The sequence below is a fragment of the Serpula lacrymans genome (assembly GCF_000218685.1).
Source record: "Serpula lacrymans var. lacrymans S7.9 unplaced genomic scaffold SERLAscaffold_18, whole genome shotgun sequence".
Classification (NCBI taxonomy): domain Eukaryota; kingdom Fungi; phylum Basidiomycota; class Agaricomycetes; order Boletales; family Serpulaceae; genus Serpula; species Serpula lacrymans.
Window position 1 is genome coordinate 719,414 of NW_006763307.1, and position 19,432 is coordinate 738,845.

At 48.9% G+C, this 19,432-nt stretch overlaps 5 protein-coding genes across 5 annotated transcripts; 4 read left to right on the forward strand and 1 right to left on the reverse strand.

The window, feature by feature from the left end:
• Window positions 1–7,064: 7,064 nt before the first annotated feature.
• Window positions 7,065–8,337, forward strand: SERLADRAFT_480388 (uncharacterized protein; the record flags this gene model as incomplete). Its single annotated transcript, XM_007324304.1, has 2 exons — window positions 7,065–7,876; window positions 7,960–8,337. The coding sequence occupies one exon, from the start codon at window positions 7,113–7,115 to the stop codon at window positions 7,548–7,550; it is 438 nt and encodes a 145-aa protein (XP_007324366.1).
• On the reverse strand, window positions 8,306–10,025 carry SERLADRAFT_480389 (uncharacterized protein; the record flags this gene model as incomplete). Its single annotated transcript, XM_007324305.1, has 5 exons — window positions 8,306–8,734; window positions 8,789–8,983; window positions 9,037–9,645; window positions 9,713–9,775; window positions 9,846–10,025. The coding sequence occupies 5 exons, from the start codon at window positions 9,987–9,989 to the stop codon at window positions 8,555–8,557; spliced, it is 1,191 nt and encodes a 396-aa protein (XP_007324367.1).
• Window positions 10,026–10,185: 160 nt separating this feature from the next.
• On the forward strand, window positions 10,186–13,510 carry SERLADRAFT_454042 (uncharacterized protein; the record flags this gene model as incomplete). Its single annotated transcript, XM_007324306.1, has 15 exons — window positions 10,186–10,243; window positions 10,311–10,455; window positions 10,507–10,654; window positions 10,707–10,791; window positions 10,851–10,935; window positions 10,985–11,075; window positions 11,133–11,238; window positions 11,291–11,409; window positions 11,461–11,666; window positions 11,720–12,117; window positions 12,175–12,311; window positions 12,373–12,641; window positions 12,700–12,829; window positions 12,889–13,110; window positions 13,167–13,510. The coding sequence occupies 15 exons, from the start codon at window positions 10,206–10,208 to the stop codon at window positions 13,376–13,378; spliced, it is 2,391 nt and encodes a 796-aa protein (XP_007324368.1).
• Window positions 13,511–15,552: 2,042 nt separating this feature from the next.
• SERLADRAFT_480395 (glycoside hydrolase family 47 protein) lies at window positions 15,553–18,503 on the forward strand (the record flags this gene model as incomplete). The annotated part of the gene is made up of 18 exons (XM_007324307.1): window positions 15,553–15,634; window positions 15,695–15,784; window positions 15,843–15,971; window positions 16,035–16,053; window positions 16,103–16,308; window positions 16,386–16,670; window positions 16,736–16,794; window positions 16,861–16,932; window positions 16,983–17,001; window positions 17,058–17,084; window positions 17,145–17,254; window positions 17,324–17,527; window positions 17,613–17,708; window positions 17,773–17,814; window positions 17,888–18,077; window positions 18,141–18,201; window positions 18,275–18,294; window positions 18,362–18,503. 18 exons carry the CDS (start codon window positions 15,575–15,577, stop codon window positions 18,410–18,412), a joined length of 1,740 nt encoding a protein of 579 aa, XP_007324369.1.
• A 338-nt stretch (window positions 18,504–18,841) lies between these two features.
• SERLADRAFT_443685 (uncharacterized protein) lies at window positions 18,842–19,420 on the forward strand (the record flags this gene model as incomplete). The annotated part of the gene is made up of 1 exon (XM_007324308.1): window positions 18,842–19,420. The coding sequence occupies one exon, from the start codon at window positions 18,842–18,844 to the stop codon at window positions 19,418–19,420; it is 579 nt and encodes a 192-aa protein (XP_007324370.1).
• Window positions 19,421–19,432: the final 12 nt, after the last annotated feature.

The following is a 19,432-nucleotide window of genomic DNA, read 5'->3' on the forward strand; positions in this document are numbered from 1 at the left end:
GTCGTCATCCTCGTCGCCATCATCGCCCTCGCGATATTCATACTCGTCGTCACCAGCAATTTCTTCTTCGCCTTCGGCGTCTTCATCATCTCCTTCAGCGTCACGCTCATGATCAGATTCCACGGCGGCCGCCGACACGTTGGGCCTGCCATGCGGCTCTGGCCATCCAATCTCCTCCTCGCTCTTGACAGGCCTCTTGTCGCGTTCCGCACTACTGCCACTGAGCGTGCCACCGGCGTCTTCTTCTGGCTCATCTTCCTGCAGCTCTCTATATGCTAATATGGGCGATACCTCCGCTGGTCTCACCGTTCTTTGTTGCGGTAGCTCTTGCGTTTGCACTCTCAGCTGCGCTCTTTCCTGACCCTGACACGTGCCATGACAAGCGTCCATAATGGATGACCCCAGATACGCAGGATGTCGCGAAACAGGCGCCGGCGACATTGCCATGCCCATGGCGGAAAGCTGTGCGTTTTGACCCTGGCCGTATCGCAATGAAGCTTGGAAGTCTGACTGCGAGTGGGACTGGGTCATCGGTCCCGCTGAAGCATGATGCTGATAAGTGCCAACATCAGACGTGGAAGGGCTGGGGTTGTGCAGGCCCATATCAAATAGAGCACTGTATGCCTGCATACCGCCATTAACGTTGGGCTCCGTTGCAGACGGAGTGTATATATTGAGGTCTGGACGGATTGGCACATGAAGGTCGCCTTCATGTTTGATATGCATAGCCTGGGCAAAACGCTGATGGATGTGCTGCGGGGACACGGCCGAGCGAGGTGGAGAGATGGACGAATAGGAAGCAGAGATGGCTTCGCCTGGGTAGGTTAGATCCAACTCATCGAGTTCATTCCGGTAAGAGGTGGGTGCACTTGAGGACGCCATGGGGAGATTAGCAGTAGCGGTAGAGGAAGGATCATACATTGAACTGCCATACGGGTGAGATCCAGTATCGCGGCGCTGGGAAAGCTGCGGTGGAGAATAGGATGGTTGAAATTTCTTTGTACCGTAGCACCACTGCATGGACATGGGCACTGAGACTGAGACAGGGATTTGTGCCGCGAGAGATGGGTCGTAAATATCTGGATTCTCTGTGGCGTAGCCAGGAATTGAAAGAGGTTTTGTGGCTCCAAAGGCGTAAGAGTAACCGGAAGCGGCGATGTCATCTGGTGATGGGTAAGCGTAAAAGTCATCGCTACCGCTGGCTACGTGAGTGGGTGGATGCGGTTCCATGGCCTCAATGGGCGGCTCTGGCAAAGGCGACTCTTCGTTTGGAAAAGAGCTGCTGGATGACGAAGACAATGGCGACTCGGCAGAAGCGGCAGCCGCATTGGGCGAATAGGAACACTGAGGCAAGCTGGCATGGAGGGAAGAGAGATGTGGCTGAGCAGAAAGATAGAGCGAGCGAGAGGGCGGGTGAGGCGACTGGGGAGAGAAGTGGCTGCCAGTGAAGCTTGAGCCTGAAGCGGTCCTCGAGTGGGAGTGGGCTACCTGGGAGAAAGGAGAGGAAGACATGTTTTGAGAGTCGTAGTGATACTGGCGTTGAGGACGATAAAATGGAATGGCTGAGGAAGGAAAAGAAGAAGGAAAAGCAAAGTTCGAGTGCGAATGCATTTTTAAGGAATGAGAAACACGCTCCAAATGACAAGGCGTAGGGATCTGGATCTTTAGTGAATGGGTAGTGGAGCCAAGATAAGTTGGGTCCGGAACGTTCCACGAGGGATATGATATTTGAGTTGTGTGTTTTGAAATTGGGTGCGATGGGTGCGGAGAGATGGTGGTGAGCGGAGGAAGAAAGAGGAAGAAAGGATAATGGGGAGACGCACGAGTGGAGAGGTTGGGATCGGATGGCAGCGGAAGTGATCGAGAGATGAAATAGAGAGGAGGAAAGGCAAGAGGGAGAAAAGGGAACGGGGAAAAATAGGAAAAGCAAGGGAGATGGAGAGATGATCGATCGTTTAAGAGTTTGTGATATGAGATTGTCGTGTTCTGGTCGTTAATGGTCGTTAAATGAAAAAAAAAGAGGTGAGAATGGGGGGAATGGCGGAGAGTGGAGAAGTCGGAGGGGTGAAACAAGGAAATGGGCGATGCCAACGAAGAACAGTCAAGAAATGGTGGTGGCACCGAATAGGAAGAAGAAGATGGGATTATGAGGAGATGACTGTGGCCATCAAGAGGACAGGTGATATGGAAGAAAGTGAGAAAGGGAGTCGAGGATGAAATAAGGAAATGATATAATTACAGTGTTTCTCAGGGTGTGTTCCTACCAAATGGGAAGTTCTCTGTGGGAGGTGCTCAAATGACAGCCACAATCAGCCAGAAACGAACATGCATCGTCGGTGACCGTAGCACGAGGCTACCGCCAATCCTTAACAACCATCTCATCTCACGGTCCACCGGTCCACAGCCAAAGACCCGTGGACCACCCCCTTATGTCCCCATATCACTAATGCCATTCCAGTCGTCTCTACGCTACACATGTCTACCCTGCCTTATCTTCATTAAATCCCACACAACTTCCCTTCGCTCCCCATATAGACAACCCGCAAAATAAACTGCCCTCTAGTCTTCATATCGCCCACGGGTATCACCCACACAACGTAAATGCCGCATCCTCCCATCACCTCTTCATCTACTCCCACCCTCCCCATCTCCAAAGTCGATCAGAGCCTATTCCACCACCCACACTACCCTCCAACTGCCCCGTCGGCGTGCTATCCATTTCATCATACTCCCCACCATACCAGGTACCGTCCTTGTCAATCAGAATTCACTCTCCCTACTTCATCCAAATACGGATCACGGATCATTACCTCTCATTTCCCTCATATCAACACAACTACCGCAGTTCGATATTAGCGGATCCGATTCGCGACACGTACTTGCTGTAGACCTCTGCGCCACCGAATGGGCGTTTCTTTGCCTGCCCGCCTCTTCGCGGCAAATAAGAGGCTTACCATTCCTCAATCTGACACACCCAAACAGTCCACCTCCTCAATCTTGTCTACTCTCTACCCTTCACGGGCTGGTCGCTGCCGCTCAATTCACTTTTTGACTCCACTCGAACTAGGCATCAAACAGGTATGGCGGCCGCAACTGCCATGCACGGCATTACTCTATGCGACTGAAACCTGGCTCGACATCTCCATACTTAGCATTTCGTTAACCTAGAAGGTAAACCACATTTGTCAATACCAGAACTCAAATTGAAATTAAATGGATGAACCCGAGCATGTCACCGGCTCATTCCTTGATAGCCAGGACGCAAACGTCTTGCAATGATTAAAATAACCTTTGACTTCACGCCCGCGCACGGCGAGTTTCCTACGACAGCGAAGCTTCTGGAATAATACCTACAAGGAGAATGCCGAAAATAACCTTCTTTGCCATACTTCCCCGAGACGAACCAGGAAAGTCGGCAGCCAAATGTTAAGAACAGAATGGAAGTTACGATAGAACATACCGTAAAAAACTAGCGAGGATGAGAGCGTAAGCATCAACCGCAGGCGGGCTTATCCTCTACCGCATACTCCGCGGCATGTCGCGGGATACATGATTCACTGTTTGGGATGAAACAGACAGAGAAGATGTCATTGGAACTCTGGGTGTGATCATACCGCCTTTCCTTACCCAGGCTTTCCGTGCATGGGAACGATGGCAGACACAAATGACTCTTGCCGCGGATCGGATAATGGTATGAAAACACCATCAGCCGCATTTGAACAGCAGAATTCACCTCTTTGAGCAATATGCCAACGCCCAAAGGAAGGCATTGACTAGAATGGCGGTGCGGTATTTTTAGTCAAAGAAGGTCCTGGGTACAATGGGCCGCATACGCAAAATGAAGTGAGATGACCGAAATGTGACAATGTCAAGGATGCGAAAGCGAGATAGACCCCCGCATTCGTTTCTGACATACCGTTCGTGGATACAAGGCGATGCGTGGTGGGAAGGTATGCATGAGATGCTGACGAGCCGATAGAGGAGGCCGAAGACGAAAACGAGAACCTGTATCGGCAAGAGATGCCAGAGTGGAGTCACCGCAGCGGGGGTTCCGTGGTCGATTGAGAGGCCCTAGTTATGCGAATGAGCTTGCTTTATTCAGGATGAATGAGATACCCGGTGGAGTGAGCCAGTCTACCCTCGAAGGGCTCTGACGGTACTGGTCTCTCCTTAAAGATAGTGGCGCACGAATAGCGCTAACCACGTCAATGGGGCATGATGGGGTCAGATAAAGTGCTGATCGAGGCGTTAGTTATAAACCCTAGTGGCGGCTCGGGAGGAGCGCGTTGAGAACTTTGATTTAGAGAAGACGGTCCACAGAGGCGGATCGCAAGACCAGGGCTCTTCCTCTTCTGCGTTATCGCTGCCCATAGATGCGGTCTTTATTTGGAGAGAGGAGAGGAGGAGCAGAGGCGGCCTATCTTGGAACGAGCGAAGGCCTAACATACCCGAGAAAGAAAATAATATTGATGCTCGCTGTTCCTCGATGCGGGGTAAGAAACGCGTGAAGACGCGTGCTTTTTTACCAGTCGAGGGATTGTTCTGAGGACAGCATCCGCGTTGCATTTGGCAGATGCGACCTGGGGCCTGCTGCGTCGAACTAGAACGATTCGCGGGATGCCATCGGAAAAGCAGTTCAGCCAGGTGGTGAATGATGTCTGCAGCACACGGACGTCAATGCAAGGAGCGTTCACGAGTGGGTATAAAGCACAGAGGCGGGGTAGTACCGCACACTGTTCGGTTTGGCCAAGGGTGGACCAGAGAGCGGGACCATGGTCCCTGGTGGACCACGTGGCGTGACCTTTGATCGTGCGAAGGAGAAAAAAAAGAGGACATACGGTTTGCATCCGCGAAGAGACAGGGGCTCGTCAATTACTCTCTGCTCATCTGCCAGCGCATCCTCGAGCTCATCGACACCAACAGCGACCACGACACTCCCGCTTTTCGTCGCCTCGGTCATCAATCTCATTTTGTACATAGCTCATCTTTTCACTGTGATTCTTTCCTCATTTATAGGCGCGGGGCGAGTCGTTGCTGATGATTTTGCGTTGACTCTCTTTTTCTCTTCTAGTTTTCCTTTTTAACCCTCCATGGCAGACTTACAGATGGCGGTGGGTGAACAAGTGCATGCAGTGCAAGATGTAGAAGATGTCATCAACGAAACGGACGTGATTACAGCCCGCGTAAAGGTGACTATAGCTTTCCTCTGATCTCTTATCATTTCGATGTTGACTGCTGTCTCCAACCCTTTACGAACCAAAACGAACGTGCCAGAACACCATCATCATCCCTGCAAGGTCTTCTTCCTCTTCCTCAAACTCTTATCGGCCGATGACTCGCTCTCAAGCCCGTGGCGGTAAACCCGGCGCCGACCCGGACAAATTACACAACTCTCCCTCTCCCCCCTCTCTCAAACGCACCGTCGATAAACGAGCTGAAGATGAAGACACCGATGTCGAGCTCGAACACGACGCCGTTTCTTCAAAACATCCAAAACTTGCCGTTGCAATCACGTCTTCCATGTCTTCTTCGACGACCAAGGTTGACGATCAGGACGTCCCAGAGATACCTCAGGACACAAAGACAGAAGGGTCCCCCACTCCAGGCAACTTCACTTTTCTCGACACTTCCGCATCCTCTTTCACTTCCGAGCGACGTGGCCCTCGAATCAGGACTGCTCCACCCGTGCCGGTTCCCAATCTAACCAAGAAAAGTCGCGGGCGGCGTGTGCCGACAAAACTCGCAGCTGAAGAAGGCGACACAGAGACTAAGCAGAAGGCAGGAAGAGTATACGTTTGCAAGGTCGAAGGCTGTGGGAAATGCTTTAGTCGTGGTGAACATCTCAAGCGTCACATTAGGTCAATACACACCCATGAGAAACGTAAGTTTCTTCCCCTAATTCGTTGGGAGCGGTCTTCGAACTCGTTTTGCTCTGCTAGCTTTCAAATGTACACACCCGATGTGTGACAAGCGCTTCAACCGACATGATAACCTTTTGCAGCATCTCAGGGTGCACAAGGGAGAATCATCCTCGCAAACATCTACTGAGACTGATCCCCCTCGTGCACGTACTGCTGCACCACCGGCAGGCGCTTCTACTCCTGTTAGCACCTCCGACCGGTCGACCCCTATTCAAAGCGCTCGCTCCTCACGCCGCACCACCGCACATCCCTCTCGCAGCAGCCATGCATCCACTGCGATACCTCCCATCGCCACCCTTCCACCACCTCGTGCTTCGTCTTCTCGTCCCCCTCCGCGTAGCATGAATATAGTCGTCCCACGTACATATTCCTACCCCTCTTCGCCCACGCTCACCACGCATTATCGAAGCCCCACAGCAGCCTGTTTTATGAACAACACAAACATCGCTGTGTCTTCCCTCCGCACCTCCATGGAAGACGATGCGGATGAAGGTAATGGGACAGATCACTATAGTCATGACGACCTTCAGACTTCCCACTCTAATCGCTCGATGACGAAAGCAGATTGGGCCTATCAAAGCCGTGATGTCAGCAGCGACGAGGAAGATAGTATGGGGAACACTGCCGTTGCTAAGTGGAACACTGCTGACGGACCGAGTTCCAGCCCAAGTGATGACGAGTCGGAAGCCGTCTCAGCCTTCGCGAAGCTTCGGGAGGGCAGACAAGAAGCTCGGGCATCCGGCTCCGGCGACTTGACGCGGTCTCAAAGAAGGCATAACGTTAGCAGCGAAGATGAACTTGAAGATGATAGGTCTGAATCCGAAGCGGGCGATGTTGGCGACAACTGGAACGACACTGCTGTTAGTACGGTTGAAAATGCAAAGTATACCTCGATCGGTGATGAAACGGAGGCTGTTTCGGCCTTCGTGAAGCTTCGTGAGGGTAGGAGAGAGATACGGGCATACGACCGCCAAGCTGAGGAATACCACACGGGTAGACCGTTCCTGGGTTATCATAATATGCGTGGTGCTGTCTATGACGAGGGGACTGGGTTTGACTATCCGCTTCCCGCGCGGGGAAAAGAGGACAACAAGGGGAAAAACGTTGCTCGTAGGATGCCCGACAAAGTAAAATCTACTCAGAGTGGCAGTGGGTGGCAGACTATTCCCGCTTTTGACAAGGTGTGGGGTAATGTCAACAACGAAGGAAACTTCACAGGATCATCGGGGCGGACTTATCACACGCGTGAGGTTTACAGCGATGATGAACCTGACCTTACTTATCATGCCCCCGAGATACGCAAGGAAGACAATAGGAGGAAAGGCAGTATCGAAAACGATGCATCTGCTTATTGGCGTACTGGTGGATCGAGGTCTCCTTCGAGTGACAATGGATCTCAAGTTGATCTGGCTCCTCCAAGGGGTAGAAACCTTGAGCGCGACGACTACATCCGAGGGCGACAGGGATGGGTCGCTGATGCGCCTCGTTGTATCCCAAAGCCAAATAACATCGGTGAAAATATTCCCCGGAAGACTAATCCTAGCCTCCAGACTGCCAAGGAGTTTTTCCTTCGGGAACGAGACGACAGTGAGGGGGACGATGATAACAACGATGTTCCGTCTAAAGTGAAACCTAACTCGAACGCTGGCGGATTAAAATCCATCCCCCCACAAAGCAACAGGCTTCAGGACGAGCGGTCCGTTTTGGCGCGTCCGGGATTGGTCTACGACGTGCGCCGTAGTCCCATCGATGAGCCAGATGGTATTGATCACTACATTCCCTCAAAGGTTGATACCAACGACGTCAAAAAGTTCGTGGTTAGGGGGAAGGAGGACAACGAAGTGGCCAATCGTAGTGGCGAGGAGCCATTTAATGGTGATGAGCATACTTCCCCAAAATCTTGCAACATCATCGGCAACGGAAAGTCCACATCAAGTGATGATGAATCAGAAGCTGTTTCAGCCTTCGTGAAGCTTCGAAAAGGTTCTCCAGACGAGTATCCATATTCACCTGCCAGCTTTTCGTTCGGGCAACGAAGATGATTGGGAGGAGGATGGCGAGCTGTAGTGATACACTTTCAACTAACACAACAAAAACAATGAGGTAGTTCGTATACGAAACTGGTAATTTGCTTTCTCTGTTTCTTTTTTCCCCCGTCTTTCTCCCTGGATGAGGAGTTTATTATCTATGGTGCTCTATGTACATGCTGGATCGGATTATTTACTATGTTCTTGGATCTCTCTGGTCATCTATTATTTACGTTCCTTACCAAAATACACTTAGGATAGGTACGATGCGTAGTTAGTCTCTTGTAATTCTTGTCTTTTCTTTTCAGATTCTCAACTGGTTGTCATAATTAGCTAGACTACTAAATCTTTACCATGCTTTAGGCTCTATGGACGAACCGTTTTAAAATAAGATTTAGGTTGCAACTGCAACTGCAAGATAATTCATAGATGTACGATACATGTTGCCAGACAGAATCGTACATGATCGCGGATACAGATAATCGGTGTACAAGACATTTGAATGATGGTAACCTAGCACCACGATTCACGAATACCTAAAATACAGATAGGAAGTTCCAAGGAAAGACAGAAAGACGGAACATTGCAAACAACTATGGACACAACTCACGCATACTTCTTCACGTCCTCATCGGTGGGACCGGCAGGGGAATCAGAAGCGGCGAGGTTGCACTGGTGGAAAGCGCGAACCTGATCGGGCTTGAATGCACCAACAACAGTGTGTAATACACCGCGGTTATGGAACAAGACAAGATCACGTTCCTTCCAGTCATGGGGGTATACCAGCTACCAAGGTTCGTTTAGCGGGCTACTCGGCGAAATAGTGAAATAGACATTGACCTCTGGTGCTATAGCGGGCCGCTGCATCTTGTATAGGAGCTCCCTAACCTCTTTCAGATCTTTGATGTGTGCACCATCGGGGTAAAGAGCACCCTCGTGGGTTGCACCTGTGGGAAGGGGGTCGACGAGCAACTCTGCAGCACCGCACGGATGAACTTGGAAGTGCAAGTTTCCTGTGACTGGGTTTTTCCATAACTGCGTAGGAACCATCAGCAAGTTAACGATGGGAGAGTGGGTGTAATACGGACCACAGGAAGCGTCATCACCTTGGACGCCTCCCACGACGGGAGTTCATCCAAGGGTAACTCGAGACCCTCATTTTCGATACCTAAGCCAGTGGGCATAGCGTGGGCGGCTCCCATCCACACATATGGATGAGGTGCGTAGCGGACTTTCGAGCGGACAGCAAGACTCTTCAACCCAGGCGGAAGAATTTCGAACATAGTGTGGCCCGAGACGAACGCAGTTGTGCCGAGAGGAACAGAGAGTTCGTCTCCAGTACCATCATCATAACGTACGGTCTGGCTGGCACCATTTGGGACTGTGATGCCGTACAGCGTTGTGACACGAGGTGGGCGGAGCTCATACAACGCTGCATCAATGTGCCAGCGGTAGAAACGAGTGATGCCGGCGGCTGAGTCTTCCTCGGAGACGTGGGTCTTGTGGAAGAAAGTGTGGGACGGGTGTTTGAGAGCTGCAGAAGCGAGGCCCTCGTGGTTTGTGACAGTACCGTTGCCAATAAGTTGGACCTGCGGAACACGAGGAATTGTCTTTAGGTCAGGGTGAAGAATCGATTTCTTAGTGGATTGAGTCTTATTATTTCCGTGGCCGTAGGATTCAGATTCCGGATCGAATGCCTGGATGTCAGTGTGGTCACGGTCGTGTGAGTTCTCCTGATGGCCATTGAATGCGATGGCGGCTTACCTTTGTCAAGGCATACTGTTGCTCCGGAGTGAGAGTGACATCCCTGAAGAGAAGCGCATCGTGCTAAAAATGCGTGGTAGTAAGAGTCCATCACTATGACTATCCTGTAGACTGAAGCTAGACCCTTTCTCACCTTGTATAACGCATCACGGAGCTGAGCGAAATCATCTTCTGAAAGACTGCCCGGGTTGATACCCTTTACCTCACGACCAAAGTCAGAGAATTTAGACGGGTCAGCTGAGGCAGGGAGAGGAAGAGGAGTTAATTCGATGGCCATTGTTAGATTGCAGGATGTGGTAGATAGGAACGAGATACTATCTTCAAGTGCCCAAGTACGCCAAATTTAAAGATAGGGATCGGCAGACCGGCAGAGCTGCAGTTCGGTTCAAGGCCCGCCTACCGTAGTGTTAGTACTCAGTTCATCTCCGCGAATATGGTGTAGTATGTCGGACCACCCTGTCGCATTCACGTTCATCCCCAGGCTTGTCAGTACATGTCAACGCCCGCGTGCCCTTTGCACTTCACTACACATGTAAGTCATGTAGCACACAGACATGATCGCATGAAAGACTCATTTTCTAGCACGTACGATCCACAGTTTTCACATCCGACCCATGTCGGCCTCACCGATCTACACGGCTTTGCATGTGCCAACGCTTACACCACATCCTTCTATCAACTGCATGCAATGGTCCGAGGATGGCCAAGCGTGCTTCATCACAAAGTCAGCGGTACACATCCTAGTGTGTTTCTCATCCACCATGTTGTCTTCGCGCTGAATTTATTCGTCAAAGACGCCAGACCCCGGGATCAACTTCAACACACCTGCTGATGTAAAGGCCCCAGCAGGAGACGAGCAAAGTGGTCGACCTCTAGGTTGGTTCAAAACAATGATCGAGACTACTAGGGGACAGGCCCACTCTTGGCCCGAAATCTCTCCAGGTTTGCTGTCTGACGTTGTCTTTTGCACAAGCAACTCATCTGCTTTCTGAAGACTGGGCAGCTACAAGTTTGGGTTCTCTAGACGTCTCTCTCCGCGCCGTGTCGTGTTCTCCAAGTAACATCACCTCCCGAGGCAGGTATTATTATTACCTATCTGATAAAATCATCTCGGTTTGAGAACGCTTTCTACGTCTAGGTGTGTATTGGCCGTCCTGAACTCTAACATGGAAGTGTCCCTATGGACTACTGCGAAGAACCACCTAAAAGGAGAATGGCTGAAGGTGAGGTTTGTCACTTGGTATTTTTCTTTCCACTAGAAGCCATTGTTAGATTCAAGACGTCACATCGTTTCTCTTGAGCTCCATATCATTACCAGAGAGCTCATCGACCCTGATTAAAGCTCTCTGTGCTCAGACGATGTGTACGTACCGCCTCAACTGCTTATATACTGTCAATGTTCCAACTCGACGTGGTGTAGGTATTTCATGGTCCAAACAACCCAACTTCGCTATTGCCCCGATTCCTTCCTTAGATACATCGATCCTTGCTCTAGGAAATCGTGCTGGGAGCATAACATTGCTCAGGTACGCATGTTATATCTTTGAAAATGATTTAGTTAGTCAATGATACCTTTAGGTTCAATCAAGTAGGGGACTTTGAGGGAGATGTCTCACGTATAGAGACTATTCAGCTGAGTGAACGGTGGATCACCCATCTAGCATGGTCGCCATGGTCATTAGAACATCCTGGCCAATGTCAGTTAGCATTAATTGACGTATTCCGGTTAAAATAACTTTGGGCGTCAGGTGAATCTTATTTGGCATACAGCACGGATGATGGCGGTGTTGGATTAGTGAGAGTGACTCAATCTCTACAGCTATCACCATCTACTTCCAAATTCGGGGCAGAGTTTATGGTGAATGTTACATGCGAAATTATATCACCAAAAGTTTGCGAAGCAGACAAACGGAGTATAACAGATCTAGCATGGATAGAACTTCGTGGACGGAGTGTCAGTCATTTACTCCTATCTTATATCATCATATCACTTACCACTCTTTGTAGCCTATTCTAGTGTCCTGCACATCGGGTATCATTCATCTGTGGTCTTCTCCAAGTCCATCATCTAAGTGGTCTGGTTCGCGTGTCTTAGTCCTGCAGACGCAAAAGATATCCGTTGCGTCCTCTGCATTGTACCCTGTATCAGGTTTAACACATGTCGGCATGCAAGATGCCCTTGTTTTGTCTCTGTTTGATGGATCCTTTCATGTCGTCCATAGTCTTTCAATCAATCCGTCTTGGTCCCCACCAACCGCCGATGATACTCTACATACAGACATGCTTTCCAAGGTTTCACGATCAATCTTTGCTCACGTCACTCCTGGGGTCCGGCACATGGACGTCAGTCGTATCAGTGGTATGGCATCCTATGATGGGTTCTCCACCTTCATCTGGGTTTATGAGTATACCACTCTTCTTATCACGCATTACATATTATGGAGCTAACGGACAAATTACAGGGCTCTGCGGCCAGCGGATTTTAGTTACAAACACGAGGCCAGACACAATAGTACATTCGTCACCGCCCCACTGTGGAATCTAGATGACGATACTGTTTTCAAAATATTAGAAGAAGCATTGAGCAATGTGTGTCAAGGTGTGTCAATTTGAACTTTTTTATCAGATTTGACCGTTGATACGGGCTTGTCGGAGGGAAGCGCGTGGAAGTGCCCCTATTTATCAATTGCGTCCAACGCTCTTACATCTTTGTAAAACCGGGAGTTTTCCTCAACTTTGCCCTCGCATATTGGAAATTCTACATCAGATCCCAGCGGATGATACAGCTTCTATTGACATATCGCCCTGGTCGGGAGAATTAGTCCCAGAATTAAAGGCAAGGCTAAGGAAGAGTTTCAAGACGCACCTATTCGGGTGGGACGGCCTGCTGTCCTCGCGCATGAGATTATCAGTGGCAGATCTATGCTGGGTAATCCTCTAACTCGTGATCCTATTTGTTGTCCATCCCGTAACTTGTGACATTGCAGAAGCTATGCAAAGATCCTCAGATGCAAGCACAATGTGGCCAAGTCGCTCAAATCCTCCTGAACACCATCTCACACCGCGTTCTACGGATCTTGATGCACCATTTCTCAGCACTTATATCGATCCTAGTGGGTAAGTATTATCAGATTTGTTCGCCTGACATGGAACGCTTATGCAACTAACACCGGTAGCATCCGACGTTCCTTTCGTTTTAAGAATCGTAGTCCAATCCCTTCTCCCGGGCTCACCCCTTGATCTCTCGGCGGAAGCCCAGAGATTATCAGCAAGTGTTAGTGCAAATGTTGCGGTAGACCCAACTACAGCCGGGCTCCACGAGCTCTGCCCAGCATGCCACGTCGAAGTGCCACTACAGGATATCACAGCTGCGATATGCCCAAACGGTCATACATGGGGTGGGTGGCTACCTTGTTTTGAACATACAATTACTGAAAGCAAACGATACATCCAGCTCGGTGTTCTGTAACTTCTTTCATTCTATCGACTCCTGTGGTTCGGACGTGTATAGGGTGTAGTCGCAAGGCACTGTTGTCCCCCTCACAGAGTTCTTCAAGCGGCTCGGACTGGCTACCTGTGGCGGCACGTAGTTGGATTGTAACAGAGCTACTGGAAGCTGTTCAGCGATGTTTGTTTTGTGGTAATAGCTTTGTCTGCATTGTCTGAAGGGGGACGGGACTGATGATGACATCTGATTGCGAAACACTCGAAGCAAAGAAGCCAATGACCGTTAATTCGAGAGGATGTATTTCTTTGACGCAAAATCTAGTACTATTCTAAATTATAAGTGACTCGTTGCGACGTTAAGGTCTGAGGTGTGTATATATCCAGGCCCACCTCTTGGTGGTCGACCTTGTCTGGTTTCTCAAATATAGCAATATTGCTTTGATGAAAAACATGAACTTGGGGAACTTGGGTGTTCGTCCTTGAATGCACTAATTGAAGTGAGAAGCACACTACCAATGGATATGGTACATATCCATATCGTACTCTTGACCTTGCCTCTAGGCTCTTGCTCGGGTGGAAGAATGTCAAACGCCAAATGTTGCCGTTCGAAGCGATGCTTCCAGCTCGTCATCCGTCTCATCATCGTAGCATACCGTTTTGAGGTGAGCTTTGTCAAAAGTAGATGGCATATAGTGCAGTAACTCGGGATGGCTTTTAGTTGTACAGCGTTGCATCCGTGGTAGAATTGAGTAAAACCGGCCTCCTTTTCCGCATTTGAGAGTGTGTGCAGTGAGCGGGAGGGATGCTGGAGTTTCACTACTGGTATGCATTCGTGCCTTTGTGAAGACGAACTGTTTTATCAGTTGGACTTATAGGACGTCTGGCATGTTTCTGACTCGAGAAAAGAGAGTAGATTTCGTGCTGGGGTAACTCGTTTTGCTTCTGTGTCCGTAATCTTTCGCACCTGAGCTAAAGCCTGGATATAGTTCAGTGGTTTTGAGATCATCCTGGAGAGTTCGGTGCAGCTCCATGGGACTGAGTTGTTACCCAGGCGTCATGCTACAGTACAAAGGCAATTCAGCGAAATGACAACCTTGCCGAGCATGTCTAACCTCGTATATCGTACCTTCTGGGAAGACCTCCCAATCGACACTTAACCACTAGGTAGACTTCCCTGTCGAAGTTGCCAAGCTTCGCAGAATTTGCAGAGGCTGGTAACGGGATAGACGCAAAATGTGAAGAGGCCATATCAAATCAAATTGACCAGCAAATTAAAACAAAATGTGAAATGTAATTCTAGCATGATTGGGGCAAAAGTATGAATGATAGGAAATGCACGGCAATAAATCCATATGTAAACATCAGCAGGGTGGAGCATGGTGATGGGAGGCGAACAAGGAATTGAGTGCGACCTGCTATGTGTTATGAACGAGGCGATGAATGCCATTGTATCGCTGTATCGCCATTCTCATCTGATAACCCCACGCCCTGTTCGACCAAATACTGGGTTTCCCTGCACGAAAAGTGAAATTCAGCGAACATAATGTGTAGCATTTTTTTAATTAACGGCACCACGAGATGTAGCTGAGATAGCAAGGCCAAGTCGATTCGAAGACAAACTGAGTATTAGGCATAACGGAACTTGAAAAGACGGCCACCACTTAAGCTCGGTGCAACTAGGAATCTCAGGATAGATCACGGACAAAGTTAGGTTGTCCTAGTCATCAATGAAGAGGTCGACAATCACGACGTAAGGAGTGTCCTACTCTATTACGATTATATCTGGTCCCTGTGTCATTGTGCGATGAGTCCGTTCTCTAAACGCGTGTTAGAGCACGTTGCATCCTTGTGTCCTCTGAGTTCCTTCAATATTTTTCCATTTAACGTAAGTGGAAGCTTGGTGACTGTTAGACCATTAGGTATATATTGTCTTCGCCCAATATTTTTCTCGATGCCTCTCTTTATTCGATACCTCAAAATGCCAGTCTGAATCGCCATGCGCTATCGGTGAGTTCTAGCTTCAAAGTGAACAGATAAAGATAACGCACGTCTGTGAATGAACGTCATAGGTAGTCACATTCGACTGTGGTTCTTTGTAATTCCAGAAGTAATGCTGGGAGGCGTCAGCTGTGGTTCGACTCCGGCGTTGTCCACAAAAACATGTTCATAGCATTGACAAAATGCTAGTAAGACGGTAATAACACTGTATTTGCGTTGTTCGTTGTGGATGCTTTGCAAGGTAGCCACAGGTATGCAGATCGATAGTATGGATCAGAAGCACCGAATTTCCGTGACCGGGGGAATTCAGTGGCACGGTACGCGTGGAGGTTTCGGGTATAGAGCTCATAGGGCCGTAATGACAAGAGTAGCTCACTACCACCACATACAGTGCTGTAGCACTTCATTGTCAAAGCCATGTCTGAGCTACGACAGAGAAAAAAGGATGCAACAGAAACCCAACAAGATGTCTCAGAGGTTCATGTCAATCGCTCGCTCGAAGGACCGTTTGGAAGGCTCATTTCTTCTGTATGACAGGTAAAAGCTACCAGTGAACCAAAAAATCAATTGACATCGCGAGGCTTTTATGCCATTATTCTGTTTGTCATCGCGTTCGCTGCTTACCAGGTGTGTTCGACCCCTCCTACAATATGCATAGAATTGAACTTCACCTGTGCGAATATAGTACCCTTCATTTATCCATGACTGGCTAGGGCTGTCGGAATCCGAGACGTTGCATGGGACCAGACCAGATAGTATAGTGGACTTCTCAGCAGACATTTTCAAACGTGATGCTGTTGTAGAAGCGTTCAAGGTGCGTTTCGCTTTCTGTACACAACACGTGTTATGCACCCAACACTGTCCTGCATCCTTTCAGTACGCATGGGCGGCATATGGTATATATTCACGTATAAATAAACACGCAAATCAAGCTAACTCAATCAGAGAGGGACGCAATGGGTGATGATGAGTATCATCCCATTAGCCATCAAGGCTCCAACTTGACAAAGCCGGGCGGCATTGGATATACAGTTGTGGACTCTATCGACACCATGCTCATCATGGGCCTTCCCGACGAGTACGAGCGTGCCAAGTTGTGGGTAGCCAACGACATGTCCTTCGACAGAGATGCACCATTCAGCACTTTCGAGGTCGGTCTGCCTCGAATCCTCTTTCTTTTCTAGTTTAAGTCTGCAACGATACTGACTGCTCTGTTGTTGTGCCATAGACTACCATTCGCGTCCTTGGGGGTCTCCTTGCCGCGTACCACCTCTCAGGGCAGGATCCCCTATATCTCGAGAAAGCCACAGAACTGGGGAACCGCATTCTCCCGGCCTTTGATACCGAGTCTGGCCTCCCACTCTCACTCGTCAACCTCGCCGAGATGGAGGGTGTTCCTGACAAGGACAATAGTGGCATGATAAGTACTGCTGAAGCCGCAACACTCCAACTTGAGTTCCGCTACCTTGCTTTCCTGACAGACGAAGATATATACTGGGAGAAGGCCGAGCGGGTAAGTGACTTGAGGCCTAATATGCTGTCTTAGGGTTTACCTTTTTGTTATATGAATAATCGCAGGTCATGGCAGTTATCAAACAGGCGCGCATGTCGCACGGGTTAGCATCAATATTCATGACGTGAGTCATCATCCTTCATAACTGATACACGCGGAGTAGTTGAGGGAGCGTTCATGCTTTTGGTAGCCAAGATGGCCGTTTTGCGACGTCAGCGATACGTCTGGGTTCTCGTGGTGATTCATACTACGAGTATCTATTGTGAGAATTTTCATCGTATATTCGTATCGTATATATGAACTATCCATCAGAAAACAGTACCTTCAGACAGTAAGTTTAAATCTGGTGGATTTAGTTTTTATGGATAGCTCACTCAGATTCGAAAGAATCAAACTGAAGGCGTTTACCGCGAGGTATGCTTTGCCCATCCCACTATGCAGAGAAGGCCATGGTTGCTAATGCACAAAGAGTAGATGTACGACGATGCAATGACAGGTATACATGACCATCTGGTGCAGATCAGTCCGTCATCGAGTCTCACCTACACTGCTGAGCTTGTGCCAGAGCGTAAAGGCCAAGGACTGTGAGTCCTTTCCCTCGCGGATTATCATGTCAACGCTCGATTTCCTCTCGCTAATTTATGCTCCTATAGCCAATGGCGTCTCGTCCCAAAGCAAGATCATCTCGTCTGCTTCCTCGGGGGTTCACTTATGCTAGGCGCCACCACTTCTGGAGCACTCGTTCATCCCGTGTCTGTCCCACCACGCCCAGAAGAACTTACAGAGCAAGGAAAGCGCGACTGGAAGACGGGCATCGAGCTCATAAGGACATGCATGGCCACGCATGATACCCAAACGTACGTTAATACTCTACTCCCTTAATGCTGTTCCATGGTCCATCATATTGACACTGAGGATCTGGGGTATGGGCGGATTGTACAGTGGGTTGTCACCGGAGATCGCACACTTCAGAACACAGAACGATAATCTAGAACAGCTTGCCCATATGCCTACAGATTGGTATATCAAAGGAGCTCGGTACGTTCCGCCGACCTCTGTTCATATGCAACGAAACCATATACTGACGAATTGGCATTATTAGCCCAGGCGGCCCTACGCCCTTTGACGCTCGTTATATCTTACGGTATCCAACTTTCTTAGAATTTTTCGGCTTTGTTCAGCAACTGACTGGCGCTTTCAATACCTCCCTTGAACAGCCCAGAGACTGTCGAATCGCTCTTCATCGCTTTCCGACTAACAGGGGACGTGCAGTACCGAGAGTACGGCTGGGCGATTTTCAATGCAATCGAAAAACACTGCAAGCTTGAGAGTGGGGGCTATGCTGGAGTGATGAATGTGGATGCGGTCCCGGTAGAGCACGATGATAAGATGGAGACATTTTTGATGGTGCGTTCCTTACTCATCGGTCGTCAGCAAAGGTGTTCTAAATGGACATTCTTGTTGGTACAGAGTGAAACATTGAAATATCTGTATCTTTTATTCGCGGACGTCAAAGTCTTGCCTCTAAACGGTGAGTTATCTTGGTTTTGTCTAAGCTTTGAAGGATAAGAGAACTCATCGTTACTTGCTTGTCGTGTTTACAGAATATGTATTCAATACAGAGGTGAGTACAGCCATGTCTAAATTGGCTGTTTGGTGTAACATCACTGACCATTCTCCTTCGGTGTTAGGCCCATCCCTTCCCTGTGTTTATGTCCAACATACGCACCGGTTTCTCGTGATGAAGGCGGGGTATACCGCTTTACATTGTGATCATCTATCCGGTACTTCACAAAATATTGCATATCATCATGGTTGCAACGTACCTGCGCTCAGACGTTATCAAATATAAGTTCATAAATTTCGAAAACATATTTTCGGCTTCGAAATAATAATAAAATATGGGCCCAAGGGCCCCAGGCTTCCAGGCTGATGACACTGTATGTAAAGCTCTTATCTGGATAAGTGCAGGCTTGTTACATGAAATGACGAGAATGACTTAGACGAAGGTAGAGCAAACTTGGAGGAAATTCCAGATCAGAACTGTACAGTTAATTTACGAGGATTTAGAGTTATAATACTTTTGCAGACCCATCGACAGAGAGGTGATAGTTTCCCACTGCAACACAGTTGTGACCATTCTCTCTCTCTCAAGTGAACACTCCTTCAACATGTCGCAAACAACTCCCAGTCAATATCCAAACGTCAATTTCCTTGCTCTCATTTCACGAGTTCTCGATGAAGCTAATTCTAAAGAGAAATGTGAGCTAGATTCACCCGTCCGTATCCGCGAGGCCAAAATCCTGGACAGCCTCGCTTCTATCGGTGTTTGGAGAGCGCAAAAACAGGTTGTCGCAGCAGCCTCCCATTTCGTTGAGGATTCCCAACATGGTGGAAAATCAGTTGTGATTCTCATTGCGGAGAATGGCCCTATCGATAAACGTACAGTCAACCATATTCAAGACGTGTTGAGTCGTCTCGTCACCATTCATACATATTTTCGAGAGGAGGGACTATCACAAGACGGAACTCTTTCACCCATTCAAGAGTATATTTCCATCGTGCCCCAGAGCCGTTTCGAAACTGGGCTTCTTGACTTAGAGTTGGCCATTATTGAACACTCGTGGAAGAAACTCAGCAGCGCTTATTTAAGAACTGTCGACACACCAACTTCCTCGACACCGCTCGCGATGTATGTAATCCCGACTCTCCGGATACCCTCGAGAACATCGATACCCATAGTTTCTTGAAGCAACTCCGAA